We start from the raw sequence: 13,879 nt of genomic DNA on the forward strand, positions 1-13,879 counted from the left end.
CCATGTTTTATTTACTTCGCAAGTTATAAACAGACTGTTGCAGAAAGGATGCTACAATCTCAGTGCACGCTATGTTCCACTCTGGATGAACAGGTGTTTTGTTTGGATGCAAGTACACAATTAAAGAATTTTCTGCCATGAGGTTGCCCATTGTGTCTGTCCTTAGTGCCCTCTCCTCGTTTGGGAGAGATTATTGGCTTCTGAGTTGGAAATGGGATATTCAATCCAGTATATTTTAATGTGACCCCATTGTCAGTTCCACATCCATCCTTACTCTTCATCTCTTTCCATTTTATTTGAATTTTCAGTATTTTTGTTTCTCAGTAATATCCAGAGTGGTAGAGTATGGTTTGCTTCTTCTGAGTTACATTTCTGGGCTGGAGGATTTATTCCTGGCAGGTCGTAATTCCTCTGTCAGTGACCGCATCTGGAAGTCCTGGTTTTGGCTTTGTTCCAGAACTTGTTCTCTTATGAAAAATTCTGTTTTACTCAGAATACACTGAGGTATACTTTTCACTTGCTTTTATAAACTCTGCTATGTTTTGAGGGGATTTTTTTATGCCTTTTTTTTTCTATATGGATGCAGTATTCATTAAATTTTTTAGCCTTTTCTACCTTAAGTTATTTAAAAGTCTTAAATTTACCAGGTATGGGACTGAACACCCTTCTTTGAACGTAAGTGCAGACTTAATTGGGAAACTGATTTGAAAATGAATTATGGTTTGGTTTTTTTTTTTTTGCCAGCTTAGTTTTAATCCATCTCACTCCTTCAGGTCTGTTCACTGCATATCCACACAACACACCCCTGTTCACTGCACAGGTGATGTGGGAGAGCACAGGTGCTGTGCAGGGAGGAAAATGTGAGTGCTTCTTTCCTCTGAGTCACTGTTTAAAGTGTGTGAGGAACTACTGCCCTCCGACTGAGAATTAAAAACAAAGTAAGGTTAAAAAAAGAGGCTTTCTCTCAGATTTGTAGGCACACTTTGCTTGCTAATACTGTGTGTATTTCACACAGTATTTTGCAGGCAGTTTAAGCTCAGTATGGTAGCTCAGAGCTGATGCGTTGCTGTCAGAGAAACTTTATTAGCTGAGGCTTGGTGATTTAGTAACTCCAATTTTGTAGTTCCTTGTTGGCTGGGAGCAAGACAGCGAGGAGTACATACGAGGAGTAAATAAAACCATGCTGTCCAGGAGCTGATCCTGCGTCCTTTATCTCCCCAGCTTCTCAAAGTATCTGCCCCCAGCACCCACAGAGCCCCATCACTCACACATCACCTCAACCTCTTCCCGGCACACTGTGGACCCCTAGGAACTAGTCTAAGACATTTTGTCTGCCCCAGTAACTGGTCCTGGACCCTTTTAACCCCTTATCTCTGTGTTTTCCCAAGGTTGCTATCCCTCAGACATCTTTGAGCACTCCCTTTCCCTTCCTTCAGTTCCATAATGAGCCTTGTATGCTCTTCCCTGTGTCCCATAAGAAGTTTCACACCCCTGTTTTTGTTAGCTCTTCTCAGCGTGAAAGAGTGGAGAGCCTTTCCAGGGATTCTGGGAAAACCTCATTGCTGTCTCTCATAAGCTTCCCCTAAAGAGGGCTTAAGAAAAAGAAGGAGAGCAACTTTTTACATAGAGAGATAGCAATAGGACAAGGGGGAATGGTTTTAAACTGAAAGAGGAGAGATTTAAATTCGGTATTGGCAAGAAATTGTTCCCTGTGAGATTGGTGAGGCCCTGGCACAGGTTGCCCAGAGAAGCTGTGGCTGCCCCATTCCCAGAAGTGTCCAAGGCCAAGCTGGACAGGGCTTGGAGCAACTTGGGATAGGGGAAGGTGTCCCTGCCCATGGCAGGAACTGGATGAGCTTTAAGGTCTCTTCCAACCCAAACCATTCTATGATCCTATGAATCTTAACTGCTCATCCCTTCAGTTCAGTCTCAGTTTTGCATAATGCCATAAGGTGCCATTCTGCTTCAGTTTGTTTGTGGATGATTTTCCTGGATGGAGTGCCAGGACAATTGGAACAAGTGGTTTTAGCATGGGTTGAGTCTGATGGCTAACGCATTGGCTAATGAGATGTGCTTTCAGCATGCTCTCATTCTCACATGAAAACACAGCGCTCCCCTCATCACACTCAAGTGGTCTTGGAGTTACCCATTCCCAGTGATGTGGTTTGAGTGTCCTGGTTGTTGGGTCCATCCTTCCAAAGACTCTTTATTCCAGCTGACATTTTCCCATCTCAATTAAAAGGATAATGTAGTAAAAATCATTTGGGGTGTGGACTTCTCATGTTCCCCCATAAACTGTGGCAACCATTGGTATCCTTAAAAATCCTGTATAACACAGGAGTTCATTAAAGGCCAATAGTATTTGTGCACCCCAAGTGCTCTCCCAAGTCACCTTGCTAAGAGTCATAGGGATGGAGTGCTTAAGTTCTATTGGAACTTCTACTGTTTCCATCTTCGCTGTGGCTGTCACTGTGCCACTTTAAAACCTGTCTGGAGGCTATTTCTCCTCTATTAAGAAGTTCTTTAGCTGCTTGAAGGTGGGTAGTATGGACAGATGTAGGCAGTTTCTTGCCTTCCAGACTGCCAGAGTCTGGTTTTCATAAATAGCGGAATTAGGTTGTGCATTCTACATTTCAGAAGGGTGATTTGATGTGGCCAGACACAATGTACAGTTAGCACAGAGTGATCCAATGAGCCATAACTCTGGTCTCAACTCCATACAAAAATTAATTATATTTCCTGGTAACACTACTGGAACTTTTAGCTTGGCTTGCTACCACAGGGAGACCTTAGTAATAAGGCTCTGGTTAAATTTTCTCCAGGTTTCCTGCATTTTCTGAGCGTGTCAGCTCTCACAGGGCCTAAATGATGCAGCATTTTGTCTCAGGACTTTCTTCGTTTCTTCCTATCTCCATGTGGTATGTGGTGGTCAGTTAGAGGTTAAGGTTCTTGAAATACCTGTTTTGAGCCTGTCTCTACAAAGTAGTGGGTAGATACAACCTCAGGTTTCTGGACACTCTGTCTTTGGGTCTTACTACATGTTGTAGAATTGCTTCTCTCAACAAAATGTTAATACAAGTTCATGGAGTCTGTGGTTTCCAACAGTTGTTTCTTTCTGTTCAATGATACCCATGCCAGAGAACCAGATCTAGCCTGGCTGCTTACAAGTTGTTTTATAAATGTTTTTGTGTTCCTTTGACATTTGAACACTTTGGTACAATTTTCTTTAACAAAGAATTTTGTATGGATGTGTATTCATGTCCCCTTGGGATTACTCTGGATATTCAGTTTGGCACATTTAGGTAGGATGATCTTTACTCACACGTTCAGAGAGATGGATGAAAAGGGCTGTTGGAAGTGTGTGAAGTTTCTTCCAAAATCCTGTGATTTTTTCTTTCCCAGTAGCAGTTTTGAGAAGGAAGATGGATACCCTATTCTAAGTTAGTGTAGGTGTACACATGCTTTTCTAATTAACTCCTCTTCATACTGCTAATTATGGGAGTGAAGGAGTTGTTGTATGGTTTCCAGGCTGAGACTGACATTTTAGACAGCCAAAGCCACCACCTCAGTGAATTAGTCTGAGTACATCTCAAAAGAACAGAAACTTCAACCTTACATAGCAAAGTTTCTCGTTCCACGTAAAACAAGGTTGTGGAAGTCTGGCTTAGTGCCTTTAAAGAATATGAAAAATATAGATGGAAGTTTCTTTCCCTAAAGGAGGAAAATAAATAAGTGGAAGAAAAACATTGTATATAACAGTATCTTGAGTCTTATGCCAGCAGTTCATCCTTTGTGATTCTGTGTCCTACTGTTTTCCTCAATTTGATTAAAAGCAAAGCCAAATCTGTCAAATTCTGTATTGGAAACATTTGGTAGCAAAAATTTAAGAAATCTTTGAAAAGAATAAACAGAGGAAGAGGACTTTTTACCTGTCTGGATCTGGTTTTAGGTAAAAAAGACTGTTTATATTAAGTGTAAATCAACACATATGTTGCATATATTTTTATCTTCATAACATTGTGAAACAACTATTGCTAAGTATGATTTTAACTCAGACACTTCTTGTAATGTGCAAATGCCTTTAGGGTGCAAAGAGATTAAGTACTATGGTTTCTGAAAAAAAAAAACAACAACCAAACCAGAATTCTTGCAAAACAAAAAAGAGTATTATGGAACAATTTTAAAGAACTAAGTCTCTTACTTCTTTACTGGGTATTACACAGTTAAGTGTATTGCTTCATGACAGATTTATTTATATATGTTGTTTTACTTGTTGAAAGAGATGCCCTGAACTTTCTTTTTCCAATGTATTGTTTACTAATGCAGTAGTCAAAATATAACAGTAAGTGCAATAGAATTGACTTCTTAGTCTTTTTATAATCTGTTCAAGGAGGAAAAACTTTTACTTTATGATAGCTGTGGGAGCTTATTCTAATTATTTTAAATCTAAACTTGCTTTCCAGGTTAGGTGTTGAATTTAATAGCTGTGTTTAATATTGTCCCCCTCCAGTGTATAACTACACTAATACTGATTGAAATGCAAGTAAATATATACCAAAAAATATTAACTGTGGAGTATGTACATTATTACATTTTTAAAAGCCTCACAGTATTTAGTAGCAAATGTTCATTACTTTGTGAGTGCTGTAACAAGGGGAAAATCTAAAAAAGAGAGATGTGCAGTTCAGAAATTCCGTCTGTCAAATCCTGTGCTAACTCCACAATGGAAAAAGATGTGATGTAAAATAGTGAGGGATCCCTTGTGAAAGATTTAGGGGCCCCTTTCTGCTGTGCTTTGTGCAGTTTGGTCTTTTATCTTGTAGATTTACTTAACTCTCAGAGGAACAAGGTTCTTGAAACCCGGCTGAGGAGGCAGTGATGTGTCTGTTTATTTCATTGCATCAAGACCAGTCTGATGAAGATGCACTAGTTTCCTCTTTAGCTGAAGTTGGGAACTGTCCTTCTGGCATGATTGTGGCACCTAATTGCACTAGGAATACTGTCCCTTTTCAGGAAAAAGCCCAAGAGCTAAAAAGAAGACTGATACCATAGTTCCTGTTACTGATTAGATTAAATGCATTTATTTATGTTAAAATGGCCTAAAGAATAAAACATGTCTTAGCACACTGAAATTACCGCTTTGATGGGAAATCTTCCATAAAGAGATCTGGCAGATGGAGAGAATTCTGATGAAGTGCCACATGGTCCCCCAAGTCCTCCCAAAAGATGGGAAAAAGCATCCCTTAAAAGAAATAAAATAAATAAATAAAATTAATATGATTTATAGAATTCCTTGGCTTAGCATGAGAATTAGAAGCTCATAAAAAGTGCAATTATCTTGCTCTTAGTAACTGGATACTGAAAACTGGGTATTGGTAGCATGTGTGGCTAAAAAGGATATTAAACACTCTAAGTTTGGATGATTTGGTGGTTTTGATTTGGATGGTTTATCATCAACCTATGTATTGTATCTTCAGGCAAACAAACATAATTTTGCAGGTTTCTCATCACTGGTGTGATGTCTGTCTGTCCATATGTCATAAAGGGAGATGAAACACAGTACTTGCCTATTTTTGCTAACATGGACGTGTTCCCTTTTAGCTACTCAGACATCTTGATTGAGCGGGAGGTGCTGATGCAGAAGTACATCCACCTCATGCAGATCGTGGAGACTGAGAAGATCGCGGCCAACCAGCTCCGGCACCAGCTGGAGGACCAGGACACAGAAATCGAGAGGCTGAAGTCAGAGGTGTGTCCCAGACCCATCAAGGATTGAGTGAATTATAACATTTTGCTGTGTGCTTTCCAATAACATTCAATATTTCTGTAATATTTTGTGAAAACAGCAGGACCCAGTAAGGTTAATATGTAACAGTCCCCCTGTGAGCCCTTGGATAAATACTTTTCTTAGAAATATTAGGGACTGTTTGCTGATTGGATTACTTTTTTTTTTTTTGTCAGAGGGTGTAAGATGCCACGTTGCTTTGCAGAACCATCAATTGCCTTATTTCCTACCTGCTTACGGGTTGGAGGAGTTTGGTCCCCAACATGTAGTCTTTGGTTTGATAGTATTAGGAACTATTCCAAACTTCTCTGATTCACTGAACTTTATCAGTCCTAAACTGATAAAGCCCAAAAGACACACTTAGATTTTGAGGGGAGAACCTGCTCTCTTCTGTTCCTCCTTCCACCTGGACCAAGATCCATGATGGTTTGAAGAGAAGTGTGTTCATGTCCCTGTGACTAAATGTGTGCTTGTCATTCTTCAGCTTTAACAGGCTGGAGCAAGGAGAAAATATTTTTCTATCAGTTCCCTAACTAAGGGTTTAATTAACTCGGGGAAACATTTAATGAACATTTGTTTTTAACAGATTGTAGCGCTGAATAAAACAAAGGAAAAAATGCGACCTTATCAAGGCAACCAGGAAGATGAGGATCCGGATATTAAAAAAATTAAAAAGGTAAATGTGCAGTCTTCTGTGCTTAAGGAAAGAAGGGTGGAAAGGGTGGTGTATTTCTGTATCTTAGGGTTTATACTCCTTTCTCATAAAAAGGTTTATGATGATGTAAGAGAATGACTTACTGAAAATGCAGAGAGCATTCTTGGTGTAGTTGTCAGCCAGTCTATAGGATAGGGACTGTTCCAGGGTACTATGGCCATTGTTTTTAATAAGAGGGACACAGTTGTTCCCAACCTGCATGGCATTTACATGTGCAGCTTTTGGGGATATTGCTTAAGGCTGGGTATCACCAGCCTCCAGAACTGTACCCATCACTGAGTCCCACAAATCCTGATGTATGACCGTTAATGGAATTCAGTTTTTTAAGTACAGCTGTAGCCCCCTAAGTGTTGCTCCTGTTCTAAACATATTCAGCCTCTTAAATTCCCTTTATGGAATGTGAACCTAGTTCCTGTCTTTTTCTGGATTGTGCAGTCTGAGCCAGGGTCAGCACTGAGCTGGTAACTTGGTGTGAATTTTCCTTTGTAATAGAAGCTGGAAATGCCTCTTGTAGTTGAATCTGTGTGAAATTCACTCCATTCTTCGTGTTGATTGTTTAGACAGTTAGGTCCTTTTTTTTTTAAAGTTGTTTATTTGAACTGCTACCAGTGAGATTTTGCAATTCTCTTTCAAGATGAATGATCTTCACATCAAGATCAGGGCACAGACACAATGAAATTTTCTGTGACCAGATGCAGACCTCCTCTGTAATCTTCAATCCACTTGAGACTTCAATAGATATTGTGCTTAGCTAGATTTTTCCATGACATAAAGATGCTTTTTAAGAATGCCAAAAATCTGCCTTTTTGGGTAATAGGTTTGTTGCATGCGTGTCAGATGCTAAGCAATGTATTGATACTTATCTTTAAATACACATGCTAGGGGTTATCTATTCAAAACAGAAAGCAAACTGAGTTTAACAGTTATTTCAGAATTCTGTCTGTAATGATATTGAGTATGTCTTGAAGTGTGTTACCTGGAAGAATTGCATGATACTTTTGGGAGTATGAGAGAAATATGTGAGGGGAGGTAAAAGGAGCTGAAAAATGTGTTGTGCTGATGGGAGGGGTACAACTCTTGAGCTTGAACTAAAAGGTTCCCTGATATATATGTGATATCTTTACAGTCTGTTTCCTGGCAACAAATATGACCTATAACAAACAGAAATTGAAAATGTATGTAATTGCGGAACAATTATAGATCAATAAAAGAACATATTTTTATTTTTAAGCAATGGCATTTCATTTTCAGGATTATTTCTGCAGTGCAGGTGTTGTGATAAGTTGTGTAACTTTTTTTTTTCTCTCATTTTCTTGTTCTGCCTGATCTATTTTTAGGTTCAGAGCTTTATGCGGGGCTGGTTATGTAGAAGAAAATGGAAAACTATTGTTCAAGATTACATTTGTTCTCCTCATGCAGAAAGCATGAGGAAAAGGAATCAGATAGTTTTCAACATGGTGGAGGCTGAATCTGAGTATGTGCATCAGCTTTATGTGCTTGTGAACTGTTTCCTGAGGCCGCTCAGGATGGCTGCAAGCTCAAAGAAGCCGCCCATCAGTCATGATGATGTCAGCAGCATTTTCCTCAACAGGTACAGGGGCTTTCCTTTGGGTTTTTTGAGGTTTTTTATTTTGGTTTTTTTGAGTTTCTGTGACTGCTTCTTCCCATTTTGGTTCAGTTCACGCTAGTGAGGTTTGGCCCTTGTTTTCTGGCTCTAAAAGGCAAAGATGCTGTTGGTGATGCCGTTTGAAACCAGCAAGATCTCTTTACGTTCTAACATTCTATGTCTTCCTCTGTTAGAGGAAAAAAAGGACAAATTGTGCCTCTTGGGGCACTTCTCATAATTTTCTGTCACCTTTCCTGTTTCTTTTTCTTTTAAGAGAGCAAACTTTGACTTAGTGGCCTCATATGATCCTGATAAAACTCTGAAGATGAGTGTATCAAATTTTCTATTTTCTGTTGTCCTGCCTAGGGAGTCTCCTTCCATCTCACTTGTCTTTTCATATCCTACAAAAAAAGAATTGTTCTTTCTTTAAGCATCCAAGTACTATTGTAACGAGCATGTACAAATAAGCCAGCAGGCATCTCACATTGGATATGGGATATAGGGATTGCAACCAAGTCTACCCCGAACTTCTAAGAAATAGAACATGTTCCTTTAGTTATGAGGCAGGTTTCCTTTTCATATGCTTTCTACAGCAAATACTATGTGGTTTTTAGAAGTACTAAACTAAAATTTTTAAACAATGCAATAAAAGGAAGCACTTACTTTCATAACAATAACTTTCTCCTGTTTTTTTCCTAGCAAAGTGCAAAATGTACTACTAACCAGGAAGAGATGTTTCTCTGTGAATTATTAATCAGAAAATAAAACCAAAATTGTCTTTTTGTTTGTTTAAATACTTGTTTTTCAGTGAAACAATCATGTTTCTTCATGAGATATTTCACCAAGGCTTAAAAGCAAGAATAGCTAACTGGCCTACCTTAATTCTAGGTAAGTTACTTTATTTTCTCTAGGGGTATACATTTCGTATTTATTTTTTTTAAATTCAATAAGGACTTTTTTTAAAAAAATAAAAAAGATGACTTTTTAAAAGGGAATGCATTTGCAGAATTAAAACCACAGGATCTGGTGTAGTGAGAGTCCTGTGTGGGCAGTAATGGTCTGTATATGAGGATTCCTCTGCCCTAAGCATTGACTAGACTTGGGCCCCTTATTTTTTGGTGATGTATCTGACTATTAGCTAATCAGAATAGCCATGGTTTGACATGTGAGAGAGCCACATTTAATGTTTCTAAAATGTCAGTGTGTTGGACACCGAACTGATTATTGTAATTCACTTTCATAGAAAGTAGTACTTCCTTTAAAAATATATTTCCAGAGATGGGTAGTTGGGAAAAAAAAGCATTTCTCTGCTTTTTCTAGCTGACTTATTTGACATTCTGCTGCCAATGCTGAACATATATCAAGAATTTGTTCGGAATCATCAATATAGCCTACAAATACTGGCAAACTGTAAGCAAAACAGAGATTTTGACAAACTCTTGAAGCAATATGAAGCCAACCCAGCATGTGAGGGGCGAATGCTGGAAACTTTCCTTACTTACCCCATGTTTCAGGTAGTCTCTGTGTATTTTTTGTGTATACTGTTTTTGGTTTTACTGTTTGGTTGTTTCATTTGGTGTTACTGACATTATAATAGATTGAAGGTTCCTCTTGCTTAACTAAAAATACTCTCCTGCAAATTAGTTTAAATTTATTTTGTTATTATACCAAAACTTTGCCTGTAGAGGTCTTTTCTCCAAATGTACTGGTTTATCTTTATTCAGAATCTTATGTAGGCTGGAGGGGAGTGTGAGACAAAGAAAATTGCTGAGAAACAATTCCTTGACTTATCCCTTCTGATAAAGTCCAAAGACGGATGATACATCTCATATAGCAAATCAGAGCAGCCACAAGCATTTTACCAGGAATACATTTGCAACTTTCCCCTCACTTTGTTCTCCAGTGACTTGGTCTGTGGAAAATGAAAAATATATTGCAAAAGTTGTGAAAACTTTACTTATCTTTCTGGGGTTTTTTTGTGGTCTGTCTGGATTAATATTTGCAGCTGTTTTAGGATTTATGTGAAGCAGTGGTCTGATAATTTTGTGTCTGTTTCATTTAACCTAGTGTTTTACTCATCAGGAGAATAGTGAACCCCCTCAGTTTGTTCAGTTTTTGGCAAAACAAATTAGGTACATTTAAGGGACATCAGTGACTCTTAAGTTAGTACCAGTTATTCATATTAGCCTAAGGAGTCATTAGCACCTGCAACAATGCTTTTCTAATCTTTGAATTGGTATCTTTTAAAGTTTTTGGGATTTCCTTTGGTTGAGCTGAAACAATGTCATGGGAGGGAGAGAGGGGATCCTGTTCAGATGTGTTGGGTGATGTCATTGCTAATGACTTTTCACTTGGGCACCATGTTGTGTCTCCTTCTCCGAAATAACTTCTATCAGACATGTTCTGGTTATAAAGCTCTGAAGGGTCCTTGTGCTACCCCGTAACCTTTAATAGTCAAATACTGCCTATTTTTCAATGAAGAATTTTGTCCAGTGTGAATGTTACCTAAATACAGACAGGTCAGCTGGCACTTTCAATGTCACATTTAAATTAGATGCACATATCCTATTAAAATTGAGGGAAAGTATGTCTACATTTACTGATTTTATACCTTACTTGTTTCAAGATTCCTAGATATATTATAACACTTCATGAACTTCTGGCTCACACACCACATGAACATGTTGAGCGAAAAAGCCTTGAATTTGCTAAATCTAAACTAGAAGAACTTTCAAGGTAAGATTTTTCTACATTATGTCTGATAATTTTGAATCAAAGGTTTTGCAGTGAAAAACTTATTTTCTTTGTTTTGATTTGGTTTTGTTCCCTTAAAAAAAGTATGTATTTTACAGAAAACTATCAAAATCAAAACATAAGATAATGAAAAATAACAAAAATATCTTAATTTAATATTTTATCTCTTCTATTTTTCTTTTTTTTTTTTTTTTTTTTGGCTAACATAAATATACAGGTTTTGGTTAGGGGAGAACAGAATCACTATAGAAACCACCTACCCCTGGGTTATGAACAAAGCAGTTTTCCTTACATAGAGAAATAATATTTTGTTTCATAGTTTAAAGAAAAATGACATTTTCAGTATTCTGGGTCTTGAAAAGTACCAAGTTCTCAACCTGTGCTATAGTTTTTGTGCATTAATGTAATAACTAATTTTCACATATGCTTCAAATAATGCCAGATAATCAGGAATTACAGATGTATTTTGAGAACTGATGCTCCCTGCAAAATGAAGCTCTTCCCTGAACCCTGCAGACTGTTCTCAGATGTTCCTCTCATCAGCCTAGTGGGAAATGTGGTTCTCATCCCTGGGAAACAAAGTTTTCTGCTGTGAACAAAGAAACCCTGAGTGAACTCTGAGATATAAATCTTGTTTGTCTGGATTATTCACCAAATGTGTGCTTGGAGAATATTTGGTTGTAAAAGATATGCACAAGTCAGCTTTGGGTTGGCTTCATCTCATAAGTCAGAGTTCATTGCTGATCTGACTAATTCATCACTGAACATTCAGAATTGAAGGCTGATTGATTGTTCTCGGCTCATAAACTGTATAGACCGTAAATATGAAATTTTGTGACTCATTTCCATCTCATCAGTGTAGTTCTGAGGGAGGAGTAGCTTCCAAACAGTGCAGTCCAGCCCAGTTCAGGAAAAAAATTATGTATCATGCCTTTTTTGTTGTGTCCAACAGGGTGATGCATGATGAGGTGAGTGACACGGAGAATATCCGGAAGAATCTGGCCATAGAGAGAACCATAGTAGAAGGCTGTGACATACTACTGGACACCAGCCAAACTTTTATACGCCAAGGTAAGGCATTCTTCTTTAAATCTCTCTATATTATCATGGAAAAACTGCATTAAAGCCAGCAGGGTTCATGTTGCCATCATCAGCCAGGTCACTACACTGGGCACAGCCAGCATCCTAAACCTGCTTGTGGTCCGTGTAGGGTAGGCCACAAAATTACCTGAAGTCAGGTAATTTTGGGCTGTAGTTGGACAATTCTGTGCTGTTTTCTTCAGAAGCTTTGGAAAACAGCAGCACATGAGTAGTAAAGCCCCCATGGAACGCTGCCGTACATTCTGCCTGGACTGTGGTTGTCAAATGGATGGAGGGAAACACTGTTTTCCTTTCTGTCTATTGATGGAACTTTTGAAAACCCTTTCTACCAAAACTAGTTATTGCAGAGGTGGGATTTGTTGTAAAGTTCCACAAAACTGTGATAAAATAACTTTTCCATTTAAAGTGTCACTTTTTACCAGGAACTGCAAACTGGTTACAGTTCCTAATTGGTGGGGTTTACTTTACTGCTTATTTTTCTTCCATTTATACAATAATTTACTTCTGGATCTCTTAAAACATTTTGGTGGATTTGTACACAGTAACTACAGATCTGTAGCATACGATTTCAACTGGGTTTTGTTCCTTAGTGCTGAAAAGCATTAAGTATAGTCAGGAAAGATTAGGAATATAATTTAGGTGCATCCCTGCATTAAACCTTTTCCAGATAACCTCAGCAGAATATTTGGTATTTAATGGTATCACAGTTGGTGATTAATAGGCTTTGTATATATTCTGAAATGCATCTTGTACTGTTTCTGTAGTTATGTGGCCACACTACAAAACTTTCTATAATATCTCCCAATATTGTTCTCACAACAGTCACTATTAATTTACCTGTTTCTTCATTAAATATGTGCATTCGTTACCTGTGAGGTATTTTAAGAGTTATGAATATGGCTTTGAGGAAAATACCAAGTTGTTGCATCCACAGCCAAAAAATTATAGGGCTGTGATTACCCTGGATTGTCTTGTACCATGCAATTTAATTAAATTTTAGATTTTTTTTCAAGATTATTACAATATTTTATATTTATATATTTATTAGATTTTTCTCCTTAAGACTGATAATATTTTGTCTGTGTACCCACTGTTTCATCAATAGAACTTACAGTTTTTTCTGTGAGAGTAAGTCCGAACAAGGTTACTGTTGGAGTGTTAGACCCAGGCAAAACCCATAGTTTCAGTAAAGTAAATTCAGATTTATTTCTAGGCATACAGTCAAAGGACAGTGGACAAGAGTGTATGTTACAGAAGACTGCATCAGTTTATCTTGTGGAACACCCACTGCCTGTGATTCTGTGTAAGTGCAGAAATCTGAATAGAGCCCATGGCAGTAGGGTCACCTTGGCAGAGATGTCCATCTCCTCTAATTTCCATTAGCCTTCTGTTCATTGTATTGATCAGTGTAGATGGGTTCAGGAAACCTCTTTTTCAGCTTAAAAAACGAGAGAGGTTCCTTTACCTTTGTTTAGGCTTTTTCAATGGATGTTAATTACAGCTTTGCCTATGTCATATACTTTACTTCTTTAAGAAGGGACTGATTCTGTTGAGTTTTACAAGTTGAGACCATAGGAACTATCTCTGGCAGTGCTTTGCAGTGTAGGCTATGGATTCTCCTTCAAGTTTCTTGGGGTCTGTTTTTCCCTATTACTTACTTAGATGCAGTTTTTATTGTCAGGCACACAAACAATTAAGGAAAATTTTCTTTAAGATCCCTTCTAGTCTCTGTTGCTTAAAGCAGCACCAGCTGGAGCAGGTTGCTCTGTGCCATGTCCAGTCAGGATTTGGTTGTTTCCATGGATGTAGACTCCACAGCCTCTCTGAATGAACAACGTCTCCCAGTGTTTGACCACCTGAATGGTAAAAACAAACAACAAAAGAAGTAACAAACCCCCCAAACTCCAAAATAGAGAAA

At 38.1% G+C, this 13,879-nt stretch overlaps 1 protein-coding gene across 5 annotated transcripts in view; it reads left to right on the plus strand.

Annotated features, from left to right (window-relative positions):
- The window catches only part of RASGRF2 (Ras protein specific guanine nucleotide releasing factor 2), a 123,426-nt gene that overhangs the window by 44,234 nt on the left and 65,313 nt on the right, over nucleotides 1–13,879 (plus strand). For all 5 annotated transcript variants that reach the window (XM_064642300.1, XM_064642301.1, XM_064642299.1 and 2 more), the window contains exons 3-9: nucleotides 5,602–5,749; nucleotides 6,372–6,461; nucleotides 7,838–8,091; nucleotides 8,915–8,994; nucleotides 9,427–9,620; nucleotides 10,733–10,842; nucleotides 11,813–11,931. In XM_064642300.1, coding sequence (XP_064498370.1) covers nucleotides 5,602–5,749; nucleotides 6,372–6,461; nucleotides 7,838–8,091; nucleotides 8,915–8,994; nucleotides 9,427–9,620; nucleotides 10,733–10,842; nucleotides 11,813–11,931 — 995 coding nt within the window. The remainder of the gene's footprint in view (nucleotides 1–5,601; nucleotides 5,750–6,371; nucleotides 6,462–7,837; nucleotides 8,092–8,914; nucleotides 8,995–9,426; nucleotides 9,621–10,732; nucleotides 10,843–11,812; nucleotides 11,932–13,879) is intronic.

The sequence above is a fragment of the Pseudopipra pipra genome, chromosome Z, assembly GCF_036250125.1.
Source record: "Pseudopipra pipra isolate bDixPip1 chromosome Z, bDixPip1.hap1, whole genome shotgun sequence".
In the NCBI taxonomy this organism is placed as follows: domain Eukaryota; kingdom Metazoa; phylum Chordata; class Aves; order Passeriformes; family Pipridae; genus Pseudopipra; species Pseudopipra pipra.